The sequence below is a fragment of the Bombina bombina genome, chromosome 8 (assembly GCF_027579735.1).
Source record: "Bombina bombina isolate aBomBom1 chromosome 8, aBomBom1.pri, whole genome shotgun sequence".
Classification (NCBI taxonomy): Eukaryota; Metazoa; Chordata; class Amphibia; order Anura; family Bombinatoridae; genus Bombina; species Bombina bombina.
In genome coordinates, this window is record NC_069506.1 from 282,824,816 (window position 1) to 282,845,673 (window position 20,858).

General features: G+C 39.6%; 1 protein-coding gene across 4 annotated transcripts in view; it reads left to right on the forward strand.

The window, feature by feature from the left end:
- Positions 1–20,858, forward strand: part of FEZ1 (fasciculation and elongation protein zeta 1) — a 150,105-nt gene that overhangs the window by 88,540 nt on the left and 40,707 nt on the right. For 3 of the 4 annotated variants that reach the window (XM_053691413.1, XM_053691415.1, XM_053691416.1), the window contains 3 exons: positions 9,153–9,321; positions 11,411–11,685; positions 13,322–13,402. In XM_053691413.1, the coding sequence (XP_053547388.1) occupies positions 9,153–9,321; positions 11,411–11,685; positions 13,322–13,402 (525 nt within the window). The remainder of the gene's footprint in view (positions 1–9,152; positions 9,322–11,410; positions 11,686–13,321; positions 13,403–20,858) is intronic. The other variant, XM_053691414.1, reaches the window with a different exon arrangement.

Here is a 20,858-nt window from a genome sequence, read left to right on the forward strand (position 1 = left end):
ATGGTTTTATGTCTGTCATATTCTGTGATCTTTGGTATTTTGAATGGCATGATGTCTTATTAGCAAGCTTCCAAAGAATTAAACTCATACCACATGTGTATGTAATGCTCAAGCATGTCTTGTACAAACCTGGTGTAATAGACCATTTTCACAGCAGTCATTTTGACATGAAATAGTAGGACAAATACAGATGTTAGCAATGACATTAATTGGTGTTCCATTCCATTTAGGTTTACGAGAGCCAGGTTCCTGATATTGCTCAAGTGTAAGGGGAGGTCACACTAAATACTATTAGCCTACAGAAGAATTTTTTTCAGATTTTTTCTGTTTTTTAATACTGCTTACAAACATCCTGTATTTTCTGGTTGTATTTTAATAAAGAGACTGAAAAATAATTATATATGGTTATTATACTATTGCTAAAGCAACAAATATAAAAGTGGCCTAAGACAGTACACAGTACTTGTCCGTGTATATATATATATATATATATATATATATATATATATATATAGAACATTTTCTTCTACTGTATGTGAAGAACATTGGAATGGGAAATATTCATAAGTACCTTTGGGTTTAGCTCTGTAGGTCTTACACAGTATCAGGTTAGCGTGCAAGCAATAATTGTTAGTTTTTTTTTCTTCAGCACACTCCATTAAAGTCTATGGGGAGAAGTTAGTGCGGTTGCTGCATCTGAATTCCTGAAGTTAGCGTGCATCGGGTTTCGCTCTCTCGCTAACTTTTTACTTTCAACTTGTATTACGCGTGCTAACCCGGCAGTGTTAAACGTTTACTTTTCTCGGTGTTAGTGTGCAAGCGAAAAAAATATACCCTTTGAGAAAGCCGTTCACACGGCAAAACATGTTAGGGACTTTAATGGCCACTTTGTGTATATCTGCACATGCCACCGAACTTCAGATACATGATTTCTAGCTTATTTATATGATAACTCAAAAACAAGGAGATAATGTTGAGCGTAACTTAAACGCTAATTGTGAGAATTTTTTCATTAACATTAGCACATTAGGTAACCTGAGCTTAAGTGAGCTTAATTTTCGGATAGCAATTCTCATATCAAAGAGAATACGTATATTTCATATATTAACTTTAATTTACTAATGCAAGAAAAGCAACATTGGTTGCAAACTATAAGCTTGCTATTAACCTCAAATATTAGTAAAATACATGGTTTGTAATCGGTGTTCCTTTCAACCATTGACTAACCAATGTACTTTCACTAACCTAACCAGGCACGGCAAACAGGCAGAAAGAGTACAGCCATTGCTAGCACTTTATTACTCTTACCGCAATCTTATCATTACTGAAAAGTTTGTTATCATTGTCATAGACAAACACAAAGCTATATCCTAGGCAATACTGTTAGACTTAACAACTGCCAGTAGCATTATCATTTTTAAATGCTTTTCAGATTGAGCTCAAATTGCTATACATAGGCAGTACTCCGCTATAAGGGCCACTACATATCATTTCAGCTTATTCAAACTTGACAACATTTGCTGTAGGCCACAAGCCTGCCTTGTATTTCCTTTTACCTACAGTAAATAATATCAGTTTTCTATTACTTTCATGTACAAACATTTATTGATTGTCAGGATCCGCTGAACAACCTGATTACGTATTTATTAGGCGATTGAGAATTGACATAGTGAACTTTTCTATAACTGCTAAATTGTGCTACTATCGTAATCCTAATTAATGTAACGTTCTCTTAGTGTATGAATTATTTCAAGTGTTACAAATGAAACATTCAAAATAACACTATCAACAATATATGCTTACATGTTGCCCAAGGGCAAGACACTGAACTTTACATTTTGTTAATATTCACATTTATTCTCCTTGTAAACAGTGGCATCCAAGCACAAATCTATTATATATGTGAATCTAAGCACATGCAGAGCTAAACACAAGTGTGTGTTTTTAATAATCCTTCCCTTATATTTTAGATGAAATCATTAAAAGTTATGTTTTCTTTTTGGATCTTTTCCCTTCCTTGTCGTTAGTGACTATCTGTTGTTAAATACCCAACATAATTCACAAACTAATAAGACATTATGGGCATAATTAACAAAGTGCGAGCGGACATGATACAATGTAGCGTATCATGTCCGCTACACATTGATAAATGCCGACGGCATATGCTGTTGGCATTTATCATTGCACAAGCAGTTCACCAGAACTGCTTGTGCAATACTGCCCCCTGCAGATTCGCGGCCAGCTGGGGGTTTCAATCAACTTAAATTAGATAGTCCACCGGATCACCACTCTAGGCTAGTGTATGCCACGGGATCCTCCCACTTCTCGCTGCACCTCGCACTAAGTACACAAAGCCACTCCCCCCCTTTGTTCCTTCGCACCAATCAACTGAGGGCTTGCCTCCCTACAGGGCGTTCCTACTCTGTATCACACCAACCCCCTTTCAACATTACCCCCTCAGCAAGCCCAGTCCTTATTGCGTTCCCCTCGCATGCGCTCCATACACTATTTTTAAGCCTGAATGCTAACATTTGAACACAGCACCACAATACAGAATTTGCATACTCTTTCTACTTGACATCATTTTGGAATGTTTCTGCAAACATGCAAATAACCGCATGTACTCAACTTACTATAGCTGGTTGCTTAATGCTTGATTAACACTTGGAGAAGTTTTAATGTTTGAATCATTTTGCAGCTGCCTTTATTATACAAAATGCTGACTTAATCCTTTGAGCGACTTTCTCTTACATATCAAGCAGGTATCTGCCTTTCATGTTTACTTCTACGTATGAAATGTCCTAAAAGACTTCTGACAGTCTGATCGCCCAGTCTGTGTATTTTATATTGAGGCATCACTTTCTGTGTGTATATTGGTCAAATTAAAATTCTTCACTTTTTGCTGATATCATACAATTTGCTTATCTTTTATAGCATTTACATATTAATTTTAAGTGCGGGGCTATACTATATTTATATATAATATTTTGACTCCAATTTCTGGAGGGAGTCCTTTATCCTGAGCATTTAATGTACTTAATATATGGCTTATATTTAGATTAACATTGATGTGCTATCCCATATGTGAATATATAAATATACTCCAAATAAATGACTAGCACCCGGTTTCTTCAATAGGGATGTTACCATTTTATTCACATATTGTGGTACACTTCACATCCAAATGCATCCAACGTTTCGGTCCGCCACCTGGGACCTTTATCAAGGATGATACACACACATACAGTATATATATATATATATATATATATATATACACATACAGTATACACACATACAGTATACACACATACAGTATACATACAAACACACATACAGTATACACACAAACATACAGTATACACAAACACACATGAGGAATACACAAACATATACAGTACACACACACACATACATTATACACACACACACATGCATACAGTATACACACACATTAGTATACATACACACACATGCATACAGTATACACACACATACAGTATTCACATGTATACACACATACACACACATACAGTATACACATACATTAGTATACATACATACACACACACATACAATACACACACACATACAGTATACACACACACATATAATATACACACGCATACAGTATACACACATGCATATAGTATATATACACACTCATACAGTATACACACACACATACAGTATACATACACACACACTCATACAGTATACACACACACATACAGTATACACACACATGCATACAGTATACACACACACACGCATACCATATACATATACATACACATACAGTATACACATACACATACAGTATACACACACACATAAAGTATACACACATACTCATACAGTATACACACACATGCATACAGTATACACACACACCCATACAATATACACACATACAGTATATACACATGCATACAGTATACACACACACGCATACAGTATACACACACGCATACAGTATACATACACACACACACTCATACAGTATACACACACACATACAGTATACACACACATGCATACAGTATACATACACACATACAGTATACACACACACACACGCATACCATATACATACACATACAGTATACACATACACATACAGTATACACACACACACACACACATAAAGTATACACACATACTCATACAGTATACACACACATGCATACAGTATACACACACACCCATACAATATACACACATACAGTATATACACATGCATACAGTATATACACATGCATACAGTATACACACACACGCATACAGTATACACACACATACAGTAAACACACACATATTAGCATTTGCTAAATAAAACAAGTCTCTTAAAGAAAATGAAGGTACCTATGACGCAGGATTCAAGTCAGTGATTGTTTCTATGGCAACAAACTAAGACTATTCTAATCAGTCAGGGGAACTGTCAAGGTGGAAACAATGCAGACAAGGACAATTTCTCTGTTGATCAATTTACTTGAGAAGTGTCTTTGTATTTCTCATTAGCTATTACCAGGATGGTAAGACCTTATGTATTTTGCATGTGCTTCCTCTAATGAAAGGAAAGATGTATTCACATAATTATTCCACTAATGCTGTTTTTTTACTGTGTTACATTAGAAATCATCATCTCCAGTTAGTTTCAACACTGTGAAATATTCATAGTCATTTTTATTTTATATAAAGGGAAGAAAATAAATATTGTGTGACTGAGATTGTTTGGGAAGACTTTTTTATTCATTTATAAGGTGTGAGTTATGGCACACAATGGGCAACAATCCTGCCCAGTTATATGCAGTTGAGCCAGTCTTTAAATGCCCCCAACGGACTCCAAGCACTAAAAAAGTAAAAATTTAAAAATCCCCAAAACATAAACGAAAATCCCAGCATGCAGTGAGGTTGTAGTACCGGGCTATGGTATAAAGTGCCACTGCCACCCATCTCACCCCCAAAAAACTAAACACCCATCCAGATCTCATAAGGTAACCTCACCCCAAAAACTAAACACCCAGCCAGCTCTCATGTGGTAACCTCACCCCAAAAACGAAACACACAGCCAGCTCTCATGAGGTTACCTCACCCCAAAAACTAAAAACCCTGCCAGCTCTCATGAGGTAACTTCACCCCAAAAACTAAAGAACCCAGCCAGCTCTGCTCTCATGAAGTAACCTCAATCCAAAACTAAACACCCAGCCAGCTCTCATGAGGTAACCTCAATCCAAAAACTAAACACACAGCCAGCTCTCATGAGGTAACTTCACCCCAAAAGCTAAACACACAGCCAGCTCTCATAAGGTAACCTCACTCCAAAAACGAAACACCCAGCCAGCTCTCATGAGGAAACCTCACCCCAAAAACTAAACACACAGCCAGCTCTCATAAGGTAACCTCACTCCAAAAACGAAACACACAGCCAGCTCTCATAAGGTAACCTCACCCCAAAAACTAAACACACAGCCAGCTCTCATGAGGTAACCTCACTCCAAAAACTAAACAAACAGCCAGCTCTCATAGGGTAACCTTACTCCAAAAACTAAACACACAGCCAGCTCTCATGAGGTAGCATCACCCCAAAACTAAACACCCTGCCAGCTCTCATAAGGTAACCTCACCCCAACAACTAAACAAACAGCCATCTCTCATGAGGTAACCTCACCCCAAAAACTGAAGAACCCAGCCAGCTCTGCTCTCATGAAGTAACCTCACCCCAAAACTAAACACACAGCCAGCTCTCATGAGGTAGCATCACCCCAAAACTAAACACCCTGCCAGCTCTTATGAGGTATCCTTACCCCAAGAACTAAACACCCAGCCATCTCTCGTGAGGTAACCTAACCCCAAAAACTGAAGAACCCAGCCAGCTCTGCTCTCATGAAGTAACCTCACCCCAAAACTAAACACACAGCCAGCTCTCATGAGGTAGCATCACCCCAAAACTAAACACCCTGCCAGCTCTTATGAGGTATCCTTACCCCAAGAACTAAACACCCAGCCAGCTCTCGTGAGGTAACCTCAATCCAAAAACTAAACACACAGCCAGCTCTCATGAGGTAACCTCACTCCAAAAACTAAACACACATCCAGCTCTTATGAGGTATCCTTACCCCAAGAACTAAGCACCCAGCCAGATCTCATGAGGTAATATTACCCCAAGAACTAAACACCCAGCCAGCTCTCATGAAGTAACCTCACCCCAAAACTAATCACCCAGCCAGCTCTCATGAGGTAACCTCACCTTAAAACTAAACACACAGCTAGCTCTCATGAGGTAGCATCACCCCAAAACTAAACACCCTGCTAGCTCTCATAATGTAACCTCACCCCAACAACTAAACACACAGCCATCTCTCATGAAGTAACCTCACCCCAAAACTAAACACCCAGCCAGCTCTCATGAGGTAACCTCACTCCAAAAACTAAACACACATCCAGCTCTTATGAGGTATCCTTATCCCAAGAACTAAACACCCAGCCAGATCTCATGAGGTAATATTACCCCAAGAACTAAACACCCACCCATCTCTCGTGAGGTAACCTCACTCCAAAAACTAAACACCCAGCCAGCTCTCATGAAGTAACCTCACCCCAAAACTAATCACCCAGCCAGCTCTCATGAGGTAACCTCACCTTAAAACTAAACACCCTGCCAGCTCTCATAAGGTAACCTAACCCCAAAAACTAAACACCCAGCCAGCTCTCGTGAGGTAACCTCACTCCAAAAACTAAACACCCAGCCAGCTCTCATGAAGTAACCTCACCCCAAAACTAATCACCCAGCCAGCTCTCATGAGGTAACCTCACCTTAAAACTAAACACCCTGCCAGCTCTCATAAGGTAACCTCACCCCAACAACTAAACAAACAGCCATCTCTCATGAGGTAACCTCACCCCAAAAACTGAAGAACCCAGCCAGCTCTGCTCTCATGAAGTAACCTCACCCCAAAACTAAACACCCAGCCAGCTCTCATGAGGTAACCTCACTCCAAAAACTAAACACACAGCCAGCTCTTATGAGGTATCCTTACCCCAAGAACTAAACATCCAGCCAGATCTCATGAGGTAATATTACCCCAAGAACTAAACACACAGTCAGCTCTCGTGAGGTAACCTAACCCCAAAAACTAAACACACAGCCAGCTCTCATGAGGTAACCTCAACCCAAAACCTAAACACCCAGCCAACTCTCATGAGGTAACATTGCCCAAAAAACTAAACACCCAGCCAGCTCTCATAAGGTAACCTCACCCCAGGAACTAAACACCCAGCCAGCTCTCATGAGGTAACCTCACTCCAAAAACTAAACACACAGCCAGCTCTTATGAGGTATCCTTACCCCAAGAACTAAACATCCAGCCAGATCTCATGAGGTAATATTACCCCAAGAACTATACACACAGTCAGCTCTCGTGAGGTAACCTAACCACAAAAACTAAACACACAGCCAGCTCTCATGAGGTAACCTCAACCCAAAACCTAAACACCCAGCCAACTCTCATGAGGTAACATTGCCCAAAAAACTAAACACCCAGCCAGCTCTCATAAGGTAACCTCACCCCAGGAACTAAACACCCAGCCAGCTCTCATGAGGTAACATCACTCCAAAAACTAAACACACAGCCAGCTCTCATGAGGTAATCTTACCCCAAGAACTAAACACACAGCCAGCTCTCATGAGGTAATATTGCCCCAAGAACTAAACACCCAGTCAGCTCTTGTGAGGTAACCTAATCCCAAAAACTGAACAACACCCAGCCAGCTCTCGTGAGGTAACCTAAACCTGAAAACTAAACACACAGCCAGCTCTCGTGAGGTAACCTAACCCCAAAAACTAAACACACAGCAAGCTCTCATGAGGTAACCTCAATCCAAAAACTAAACACACAAACAGCTCTCATGAGGTAACATTACCCAAAAAACTAAACACCCAGCCATCTCTCATAAGGTAACCTCACCCCAAGAACTAAACACACAGCCAGCTCTCATGAGGTAACCTCACCCCAAAAACTAAACACACAGCCTGCTCTCATGAGGTAACCTTACCCCAATAACTAAACACCCAGCCAGCTCTCATGATGTAACCTAACTCCAAAAACTAAACACCCAGCCAGCTTTAATGAAATAACTTCAATCCAAAAACTAAACACCCAGTCAGCTCTCATGAGGTAACCTCACTCCAAAAATCTAAACACCCAGCCAACTCTCATGAAGTAACCTCAATCCAAAAACTAAACACCCAGCCAGCTATCATGAGGTAACCTCACCCCAAAAACTAAACACCAAGCCAGCTCTCATAAGGTAACCTCGATTCTAAAACTAAACACCCAGCCAACTCTCATGAAGTAACCTCACTCCAAAAACTAAACACACAGCCTGCTCTCATGAGGTAATCTCACCTCATAAACTAAACACCCAGCCAGCTCTCATGAAGTAACCTCAATCCAAAAACTAAACACCCAGACAGCTCTCATAAGGTAACCTCACCCATAAACTAAACACCCAGCCAGCTCTCGTGAGGTAACCTAACCCCAAATACTAAACATACAGCCAGCTCTTGTGAGGTAACCTAACCAGAAAAATTAAACACACTGCAAGCTCTCAGGAGGTAACCTCAATCCAAAAACTAAACACCCAGCCAGCTCTCATGAGGTAACATTGCCCAAAAACTAAACACTCAGCCAACTCTCATGAGGTAACCTCACCCCAAAAACTAAACGGTCAGCCAGCTCTCATGAGGTAACCGCACCCCAAAAACTAAACACCAAGCCTGCTCTCATGAAGTAACCTCAATCCAAAATTAAACACCCAGCCAGCTCTTTTGAGGTAACCTCACTTCAAAACTAAACACCCAGCCAGCTCTCATGAGGTAATCTCACCCCAAAAACTTAACATTAGCCAGCTCTCATTAGGTAACCTCACCCCAAAAACTAAACACCCAGCCAGCTCTTATGAAGTAACCTCAATCAAAAAACTAAACACCCAGCCAGCTCTCATAAGGTAACCTCACCCCAAAAATTAAACACCAAGCCAGCTCTCATAAGGTAACCTCACGTCAAAACTTAACACCCAGACAGCTCACAAAGTTTAGTTCTATAATTACTTGATGTCTAGCTTTGTAAACCAGTACTGTTTGTTCTCAGGTTATTGAAGAAATTGAAGAAATGATGCAGAATACACCAGACCCAGAGGAGGAGGACTTGGATGATGAGTGCAATGATGCTGGAGATGTTTCTTCCCATTCTGACTCAGTTCTGCTTGAAGAGATGCAGGCCTTGAGTCAGTCCTTCAACAATAACTGGTCCAATGAAGGTAAGTTGAGGAGCATAATAACGTGGTGAGTAGGGCTTAGCTTAATAGCATCAACTCTACAGCATGTGCTGCTCTGCTGGGCCCATCTTACATACAAAACAATTACAATGGCTGTAAATACAGATGTTTAATGCAGCCAACTTCTATACAAGACCTTTAAAGTGTTTGAACTATAGAAGTACTGGAGGCATTGGACAGGGTAGCACTGAAAAGTAATTTGAACAATTAAAAATATAGCTTCAGATAGATAGATAGATAGTCTGACTGATTGATAGAGCTAGAAATATAGATAGATAGGCCCCTATTTATCAAGGACAGTGCGGATCAGGTCCGACAGACCTCGCTGAATACGGCGAGCAATACGCTAGCCGTATTCAACATTGCACCAGCAGCTCACAAGAGCTGCTGGTGCAACGCCGCCCCCTGCAGACTCGCGGCCAATAGACTGCCAGCAGGAGGGTGTCAATCAACCCGATCGTACTCGATCGGGTTGATTTCCGGCGATGTCTGTCCGCCTGCTCAGAGCAGGTGGACAGGTTATGGAGCAGTGGTCTTTGTGACAGCTGCTTCATAACTGCTGTTTCTGGCGATCCTGCAGGCTCGCCAGAAACACGGGGCATCAAGCTCCATTCGGAGCTTGATAAATATGCCCCATAGTCTGATTGATTGATAGCGATAGATAGAGATATGTAGATAGATACAGATATATATATTTAAATAGATACAAACAAATAGATAGATAGAAAGATATATAGATAGATATATAGATAGATAGATAGATAGACAGACAGATACCAGTGTATACCAAGGTGTCAATGTGAAAATTGTAACCTGTATATAACAAAAGGAAAGAATGTGATAGACAGTATAATCTCTTCCCTTATGATCCTGCTCAGACTCTCCTGAAGCTGAAACAAAGGTTCTGTGCATATAAACGATTTCCTTCGCAGGGCTCTGTTGGAATCTTTGCTTGTGCATAACCTCACAATGCTGATATAATGTCATGTGTCTTACAATACTGATTCAGCTCTTTTTTTTTTGGCTGCACATTATATTAGATTTCAACAGTTTTTATTAGAACAATTATTTGTGTCATTCTTTGCTTGAGTAGAAGCTCTCTGTTAGAGTTTTTATGCAAATAAATGCCTATTATACAGGACCTCTTGTGAGTATCTTTCATTTAGTTTTGGATGGTGCTTGCAAGTTTATTACCATCGTAAAGTTTATTTTCTTCTTCTCTGGTAAGGGAGGCTCCACAATTGTATTTCTACAGAAAGTGTTAACCTGTGCTGTGGTCACAATGTGGCCACAACTATGTCACCTGTGCAGCACTTGAACTTCTGTTAACCACTTCTATGCTTTGCATTGTATTTTAGACCACTGTAGTGCCCAAGGGGCGAGTTATAAAACTAATGATAACTATAACAGTAACCACTATTCCTTTTATCTTTATTTCTATGTAAATAAAGTGTCACAAGTGGCATTAACACATTCAAAGCCATTTCAATCTACTTGAAAGCCCCACAGTAGCTTTGAGATCTTGTACTAAGTTCTGTTACTGCAAACTATTTCTTCTTATTGACTGGAATGGCTTAGAAAATGAAGCAAAAACTCACCAGAGCTGCGCTACAGTATTTTTGCATGGGGACTGTGATGGGTCATTGGGATTGTTAACCATTGATTCAGTGCATTACTATTATGGGGCCCCCAGAACATTAGCAGTAGTGATAGTATTGTAGCCATGACCTTTCATAAATCCATTTTCATCTGATTAATCTGCCCTCTAATATGAGGTAGGTACCATATTTGTATAGCACCAGACTTGACAGGATGTGTGCTCCACTGTTTTCTGCCATCCATATGAAGAAATAGCCTCAACACATTACAATATTTTCATAAAAAGAAATGTAAAATCTTTTTAAATTTAAATTGAAGGCATTTTGTGGTACATAAGTTAAATACAAAGCTAAACATCAAGGGTACAGGTAGTTGTGGTCATCAGTGCCCACTGCCTGTTCCTGACGGTATATAGGCTTCCCATGCCCTAGCCACAAGACAGGTCCTCACAACATCTGGTTCTACTTCCCAGCAGGTCTGCAGCACATGAGCTGTTCCGAGCTGTCGGAGCTGCTGGAGCGGGTCGAGCGAGCCATATGCGATTATTCAGAGGAGCTGATACAACAGCTGGCGCGGAGGGACGAGCTGGAGTTTGAGAAGGAGGTGAAGAATTCATTTATCACAGTACTGATCGAGGTCCAGAACAAACAGAAAGAGCACAGAGAGCTGTCTAAAAAGAGACGGAAGGAGAAAGGTCTCAGCTTGCAGAGCATGAGGATAGAAAAAAGCAGTCAGATGCCAATGAAGGTAAATACGTAACAAGTGTGTGCCAGTAAACCAGCTTCTCTAAAGGCCTCATATTTATACCATAGCCCATAGTTACTGGAGCTTTATGTCAGTTAATACTTCTGGTGCCCTTAGTCCACCCTGAAAGCCGTGAGCAATGTTAAATAATATCAGCTAACAGCAAATGTAGTTATTATTTGTATGCATTACCAGTTATGTGGGTGGTTGTGTGTACATGGGTTTGAATGTTTGTGTGTGTATAGGTATATGTGTGTGTGTGTGTGTTTATATTTGTTTGTATGTGGGTGTATATGTTTGTATAGGGGATATATAGGTGTGAATGTGTGTGTATGTGTGTACATGGTTGTGTTTGTGAGTGTATGTTTATATTTGTATGTGGGTGTATATGTTTGTATGGGGGGGCGTTTGGGTGTAAATGTGTGTGTGTGTATGTGTATGTATATGTGTGTACTAGGTTTATGTTTGTTTGTGTGTGGGTGTATATGTTTGTGTGTATGTGGGTGTTGAGGTGTGGATGTAAATGTGTGTGTGTGAGTATAAATGTGTGTGTGTGTGAGTTTATGGGTGTATGTGTGTGGGTATGTATATGTGTGTGTATGTGGGTGTATATGTATATCTGTGTGTGTATGTGGGTGTATATATGTGTGTGTATGTGGGTGTATATGTGTATGGGAGTGTATATGTGTGGGTGTATATATGGGTGTGTGTATGTGGGTGTGTATATGGGTGTATTTTTTGTATATATGGGTGTGTATGTGGTTGTGTATATGTGTGTATGTGGTTGTGTATATGTGCATGTATGTAGTTGTGTATATGGGTGTATATGTGTGTATGTGGTTGTGTATATGTGTGTATGTATATGTGTGTGTGTATGTGGGTGTATATGTGTGTATGTGGTTGTTTATATGTGTGTATGTGGGTGTATATGTGTGTATGTGGTTGTGTGTGTGGGTGAATATATGTGTGTGTATGTTGGTGTATATATGGGTGTATAGGTGGTTGTGTATATGTGTGTATGCGGTTGTGTTTATGTGTGTGTGTATATGTGTGTGTGTGTGTGTATGTCGTTTTGTATGTGGTTGTGTATATGTGTGTGTATGTTGTTGTGTATATGTGTATGTATGTAGTTGTATATATTTGTGTATGTGGTTGTGTGTGTGTATATGTGTGTGTGTATATGGTTTTGTATGTGTGTGTATGTGGTTGTGTATATGTGTATGTATGTAGTTGTGTATGTGTGTGTATACTGTATATATATGTGTGTGTGTATATATGTGTGTTTGTGTGTATATATATATAAATATATATATATATATATAAATATATATGTGTGTGTGTATATATATATATATATATATATATATATATATATATATATATATATATACTGTATGTGTATGTGTATATATATATATGTGTGTGTGTGTATATATGTATATATATGTGTGTGTGTGTATATATATGTGTGTGTGTTTGTATATGTGTGTGTGTGTGTGTGTGTGTGTATATATATGTGCGTATGTATATATTTATATATATTTGTGTGTTTGCATATAGCCTTGCTTTTATTATTTGTACTAATAATCAGGGACCTACTGATCTCAGCATGCATATAAAACTTGCATTTGTCATTTAGCGATTCAGCGTTGAAGGAATCTCTAATATTCTGCAAACCGGGATCAGACAGACATTTGGGACATCCGGGAATGAGAAACAGGTGGGTGCATAAAAAATATAAATAAAAATTGTCTTATAACGAACAAGAAGGAAATAAATGAAATAAGCTGCTAAATAAAACAGCTCAATAGTTAGAAATATGTGTATTTAAAAAGAAGTATAGCTCAAATATGGCCAGTTATATTATATATAACACCTGTCTTACTACACCCCGTTGTGGTCACATTATCAAATGTTACGTATATAGACGATATACATAGATTATTATATAGACAATATACATAGATTATTACATAGACAATATTAATAGATTATTACATAGACAATATACATAGATTCTTATATAGACGATATATATAGATTATTATTTAGACAAATATACATAGATTATTACTTTAGGTCCAGAATTAAAAGGACATTAAACCCCAAAAAAACATGATTCAGATATCGAATACAATTTTAAACAATATTCCAATTTACTTCTATTATTTAATTTGCTTTATTCTTCAGATATCCTTTGTTGAAGAAATAGCAATGAACATTTGGTAAGCCAATCACCAGAGGCATCTATGTGCAGCCACCAATCAGCAGCTACTGAAACTATTTTGATATACTTTTCAACAAAGGATATCAATAGAATGACGCAAATTATATAATAGAAGTAAATTGAAAAGATGTTTAAAATTGTAAATCATGAAAAAAAAATTGGGGTTTTATGTCCCTTTAAGTCAAACAGGTAAATAAACTAGTGAATTTGCCTTGACATAAAAAGTACAACTCTGGGATATTGTGAAAATACACAAACATCTAATTAGGTTATTCCAAATGTTCCATAGTATTACATAACTGCTGTCTCCATAAGTTTATAAAACGAGAATATAAGGAGCTGAAAAATAAAGAACATATACGGTTAGCTATAAGCTGATTCCGTACAGAGCCTAATAAAGCTGTAGCATTGTGCTTACAACGTTAATAGTAAAAACAAATAGAATATTTGTGTGATATCCCTGATGCCCCTTACTGCCTCAGTATCATCCTGTGCCACTATGTAATGTGTACTATAAACGCTCAGAATAAGGTCTATTTAACTATAAATAAACTAACAAGAAGGACACATATATATTTTTTTATCTTTATGATCTTTCAGACAATTTAAGAATATTTTGTTGTTGCTTCATCACATTCATATGTTTTTATTACCCCCTACACTATTGATGGCAACTCCTCTAATTTCCTGTATGTCATCAATATGTCGTTCCGGCATCTCTCAGTATAACTCATTGACCTCTATGACAGGTACTATGCTTTAACAGATGGGACACCTGCCATTTAATTATCAGCTGCTATAGATGGATGCAATTAGTTGTCAAGTGCTTAATTGTTAACTCATATATAGCCAGGTCTTCACTTTATACAGTGAGATGAAAGATTACCAAAGTCTAGATTTTATCCTCATTATAGCTTGTGATATTTGTAAACCAATGATAAAAGTACAAAATAAATCACAAAAATAAAGATATATAATAAATGTGAAAAATGAATAATAAATGTATCCGCACATAGGATACATATCAATCAAATTAGTTTAAACTTCGTGCCTCAAAATAATCCTCATAGAGCAGCGAAACGTATATCAGATGCTACACATACTTGTCAGTAATAAGTAAGGGCCGAGTCATCAGACGCAAACTCCATAAGACACGATTTGGACTTGGTGAACTTGCAGCAACGCTATCTAGTGCCATCCATGCTCAGGGAGTAGCTATATACTTTCATTACATCTTATATTGACACTATTTGTGACGTGATAAAGCCAGTATCATTTTTTTGATTTTAAATGTTTTTATGTATTTTTAATAAATATTTTCTTATATCACATGGCAAATATTGTTTACCTGTTCATTATAAACACAGGTGTGTGCCATATATAGAGCTTATTAAAGGGACATAAAACCTAAAACTTTTCCTTTCAAGATAGACACTTAGATTACGAGTTTTGCGTTACGGTGTGGTACGGCTTTTAACACTGAAAAATTGGCCATTACGCTGGAATGGACAGGAACGCATATTACGAGTTGTGTCGGTATAGCTGTAACGCAAGCATTTTAGCCTGTAACGCAACGTCCATTCCGCTCTCAAAAAAATGACGTTTTTGCAACACTATTTAAATATATTAACCCCTAAACCGCTGCTCCCCGAAATCGCTGACACTAATAAAAGTTATTAAACCCTAATCCGCTGCTCCCCAACATAGCCGATACCTAAATAAACCTATTAACCCCTAAACCGTGACCCCCAACATCACCAGTGCTATAATAAAGTATTAACCCCTAAACCTCCAGCCCCCCACATAGTAATTACTAAACTAAACCTATTAACCCCAAATCATATAAATTAAAATTCTGGAAGTTAAAACAAGCGTATGGTAGGCCAAAATCAGAATCAGCTGGAAGTTATACTAAATAAATACTGTGATAAATAATGTGTCCACAATCAACGTTAAAGGTACAAGACTTGGAATCCATAAACATAAAAATAAATATATTAATATAAGATAGGAAAGTGTCCTATAAAATACCCTAAAAAATGTGTATAGGGCACCTAGGTGATTTACCCTTTGAGTGCTAATGACGGCTCTGAGCCGTCGCAGAGTTTCCCACTCAGGTGCTAACGATGGCTCAGAGCCGTCGCTAGCACTCTCCCACCTTGAGCTGCCACCCACTCCTTCCCCGGCGATCGGGCCTGTATAGTGACAGGCATCGCCGGGGCTTCACGTTATGCACGGTGACGTCACAGGCAATAACGTGATGACATCACTGCAAAACTTTATTTAATCTTAACAATGTTAAAGTATATTAAAAGGGGGAATGCTGCTTAAAAGCTTGTATCTCAGGCATCTAAGCAGCTATAGACCCCCAAGACCCACCGTTGGAAAGGTAATCACCTAACCTTTCAACAAAGTAAGTGTTGGGTATCTGGAAAAAGAAAAAAATAGTTGAAAAAAGAAAAAAACCTTTGAACAGCTTAGCACCCAGGTGGGAAAGTGTTTAGCACTCAAAGTGTTAATAACGTGTACACGTGAAAAATAAAAATAAAAAATAGTGTTCCTGGTAGTATAATCTTAGTGTCCAGAAGTGAAGACAGTTCCCTTAATCCTGGAAATCCCACAATAGTCCTGATTGTGTATAATCGGAGTATGAACAAAAAGGATTGATGATGGTGATCAACGAAAGTAACCTAAAAGAAAGAAGAAAAAAACGACATTTGCAAAAAACGGCGTCTAAAAGGTAGAGTTTATTAAAATAACACTCACTAAATGATAGATGATCCTGGGAGAAATACAAGCCTCACAACTCCTGGTACAAATAGGTCAATGCGTTTCGGCCCTTAGGGCCTTTTTCAAGACATGAAGACATACACTTGTCAGGCACTCCTATAGCTTTAGCTTCCAGTATCTCTCACCTAAGATCTGGTTAAGGGATCTTTTATAGTGTAGCGTGTATGCAACAACTAGGCACAGTCTTCTACAATAAATATTGTACTAAACCTATTAAACCCTAGACCGCCGCCCCCCCAACATCGCAAAACAATAAATTAAACTATTAACCCCTAAACCTAACACCCCCTAACTTCTAAATTAAAGTTACAATATAATGATCTTAAAATAAATAAAAACATACCTGTGAAATAAAAAAGGTTGAGAGTTGGGGGGCGGAGCTAGCCAGCTAACTGAACGGATGCATCTGAACAGAGCTCCGTGCGAAAAAGCCTAATAGTTTGGCAAGTAAACATTTTAGGTTATCATACCTACCACCAACCACAACCTGAATTAAGCAGGAGACCTCCTGTACTCCCAGATTACTGTTTTCACCAGGCGGCTCTGACTTTATCCAGCTCTGAACAGGAGCCATCACTGAGGTCTACTAAACATGACCGAAGCAAGGTTAAAGGCGGGCGCTGCTCGCGCTCAATCCCTTATAACCTACAGGCTGACTCCGGAATCTGGCTCCAATATAAAGGAGGCCCCTCCAGCATTCTCTGGCCCAGGATCATATTGGGCCTACATCGTGGCCGAATCCCATCTCACACCACCTCTCACAACCACAGTAGAGCTCCGCCTGCAACCTTGTGGGATTTCATTGCAGATCGAGGGAGAGGTGTTATACCGGAGACGCCACAGGAACCAAAAGGCCTGAGGTAAACCCATACCTAAGCTTTTAAAGAAAGGGGCTAATAGCATACAATTAAGAGGGGGAAAATAAGAGAAAAGAAAGGAGACATACAATCGGACCCCTCCACAAGCAGTACCCCAAACATAACCACTTCAGATATAATTCCATCTGACAACCCACCCATAAGGGCCACTTACAACATCAAAGCTGTGCCTGGAAGACTACGTAAAGATCCCAACACCGCAAAAAAAGTCACAAACGTGTCTCCTATTAACCTGAACAAGATTGTGTGGTTTCATCATGCCCTATAAATATATAACTACTATGGGCTAAACCCCACTCTCATGACCTGAGCAACCTACTGAATATCCTACACTAATTGTACACTCATACTTCCTATAGGTGCAACAACTCCATAGTTAAGAATCTAAATTGATACTGGGCCTAAACTCCAATCAATATGGCTCAGGCCCTGAGGAAAAAGTCAAAGGGCTATTCAACCCCTAAAAGAACTGTTAGAGACCATTTTCAACTTTCTAACACAATGGCTGTGGCTAGATCAGAGGATGAATTATCAGACTCTGCCTGCTCTTCTGAAGCCGGACCTGAGCTGAACACACTCAACTAACCTCAGCTCTGACCCTAAACATGCCAGAGCTGTCCGATGCAAACAACAACCTAATTGACACTATAAAAACAGTGCTAGCTTCACACCATGAATCCCTCTGTAAGCGCTTCGACAATTCTAGCCTTGAACTGAAAAGGGATATGGCCTTCATAAGTGAGCACACTGACACTCTAGAGCGCAAACAATAGGACCTAACAGTCAACCGCTCTAACTTAGTCTTGTATACAGAATGTTTATCAGAACAAATCTCGACCCTGGAGATGTAGCTAGCGGACCTGGAGGATCGCTCCAGGCGCAACAACATAAGGCTAAGAGGCATACCGGAGACGGTTCCACCAAAAGACCTCCAGACCTACCTACAAGACCATTTCATCACGGCCCTTGGCCACTCAAAGACCCTGAATCTCTCATAGACAGAGCGCATTGTGTGAATAGACCGAGACCCCTATCAAACGATAAACCTAGGGACGAGGTGGTCAGACTCCACTTTTACACTTTAAGAGAGAAACTTCTGAGAGCAGTCAACTCTGGATCCTTACGTTCTAGTACGTACAACCAAATACAAATATTCCCAGACCTCTCACCACACACCCTCCAACTCAGGAAGGCATACCAGGAGTATACAAAAATAATGAGACTTAAGGGAATCAAGTATCGCTGGGGCTTCCCAGTTAGATTGTTTATTACAAAAGATGATCTTACATTGCCACCTCACCAGACCAAGCAAAGGATCTCCTCATCAAATGGGACTTGCTACCACCACAAGCATCAGCCTCATCGTCAAGTAAAGCTCCTTCCACACCTCTTCGGGCGGATGCCCCCTCATGGAAGCACCTACCCCCTCAGGAGATACTTCAGAGGTTGCAACAACCGACTCATAATCTGACCCTATCATTTGCACAAGAAGTGGAGTAACCTCACTTATGGACAGTTCTTACAATTACCCATAGCTCTATTTATCGCTACACCTCAAGAACACCACTAAAGAACTTTGACCTCTCCAGGAGAATCTCTTCTGGGCATCTGTATGCTTATCCTAAATGTATAACTAACAACTATTTTGATTTCCTTTTCTTTCCACAGGTCAAAAGACTTATTCCTAGTTAGGGGAAAATAACTACTAGCTCAATCATATGTCCATAGCCGCTTACTCCGACCCCTAAAGTCAGTGGGACCCTCATCACTACCCCCCTCATCCCCTCCCTCCCTCCAACTCCCTCTCCCTTAACCCCTCAGTCCTTTTCCCAACTCTCCAACCCCTCCCTATCCTAACACTCCCTTCCCCCCCACCCAGTCCCGCACGAAAGTTTGTTCCCTACAGATCCAACTGAAAATATTAGCTCATTCCACAGAGTACCTAATAACCCACTTCTGACCACTGCAAAGCCAACCACTCCCTGCTGCCACCGATTTCTCTTCTCACCCATATTTGGTTATTTAATTTTACCTACCACAGGGTCTATGAGACTAACATACTAATTCATATTACCTAAGTTTACAAGACCATTGGACCTGACTTCTCCATTCCACAGGATGCCTACTCCTACCTCCTTATCCTTTCCTCTACCCCCTTCCCCTCTAGCTCCCAACCCCCCTTCCCCTCTATCCGGTATATTCCCTTCCTGCTTTCTCTCCCCAGAATGACTGACCTTCCCTGACTTCATATTAATAGCTGAATTATTTTCCAGACTGACTGTCCCTCAATACTCTTGAGTGTTTATGATATGTTATTTCTTGTTACTAAATACATTTGATAAAATGTTAAATTAAGGATGTTCTATGTTTACATTTTATTGTTAGTACCTGTTCTAATTGCTCGGTGCCTGACTAAGTGGGGTAGTTCTCCCCCTTATTTTGCCTTAGTCAGGCTCTCCCCCCACTTATCTTAACTGCTCTACTCAACAATAAAGACTAGAACACTTTTTGTCTGTGTCTCTATTACCACAGACCTTCAAGGCAAATTAGAAGCACAAACACAAGTGCTTTTCCTTCTTACTTAATAAGGTTGGAAGGACTACCCCTACCCTAGCCTCAACCCCCCACCCCCCCACCCTTTTTTTTCTCTCCTCCTTCTTTCTCCTATTTCAAATAACTGCCGTCATTTAAGGCTGCCACCCTTAATACTCAGTGACTAAATTCCCCCACTAAAAGGAGCCTGTTACTTAGATACCTAACAAAAAATGATATAAAGTTGGTCTTCTTTCAGAAAACCCACTGGCCCCAAGGTTCCACATTCCTCCAAAACTCTAAATTGTTCCCCATCTGCCAAATAGCATTGTTCACTGCCAACAAAAGAGCAGTCATGATTATGGTCCACAAGTCAATTTCTTGTGATATTCAATTTATCGAGGGAGACCCAAAGGGCAGATTCCTGATCATAGTCTGCCAATTAGATAATGTTCAATATACCCTTGTATCTCTTTATGCCCCAAACTCTAATCAGCTCCCATTCCTGAGAAAACTATTATCGCTAATCGATTAGGTACGTAGTGGCACCCTTCTCATTGGCAGAGACTTTAATCTCATATGGGACCCAGACCTTGATAAAAAAAACTTACTCACAAAAGCCCATAGAAAGGGGGTTAGCCTCCCTAGCCCATTCGTTACGTTCACTTATATTCCAGTATAACCTATATGACTCCTGGAGATGCCTCTCTACTACTGAGAGGGACTACACTTTTTTCTCAGCTCCCCAT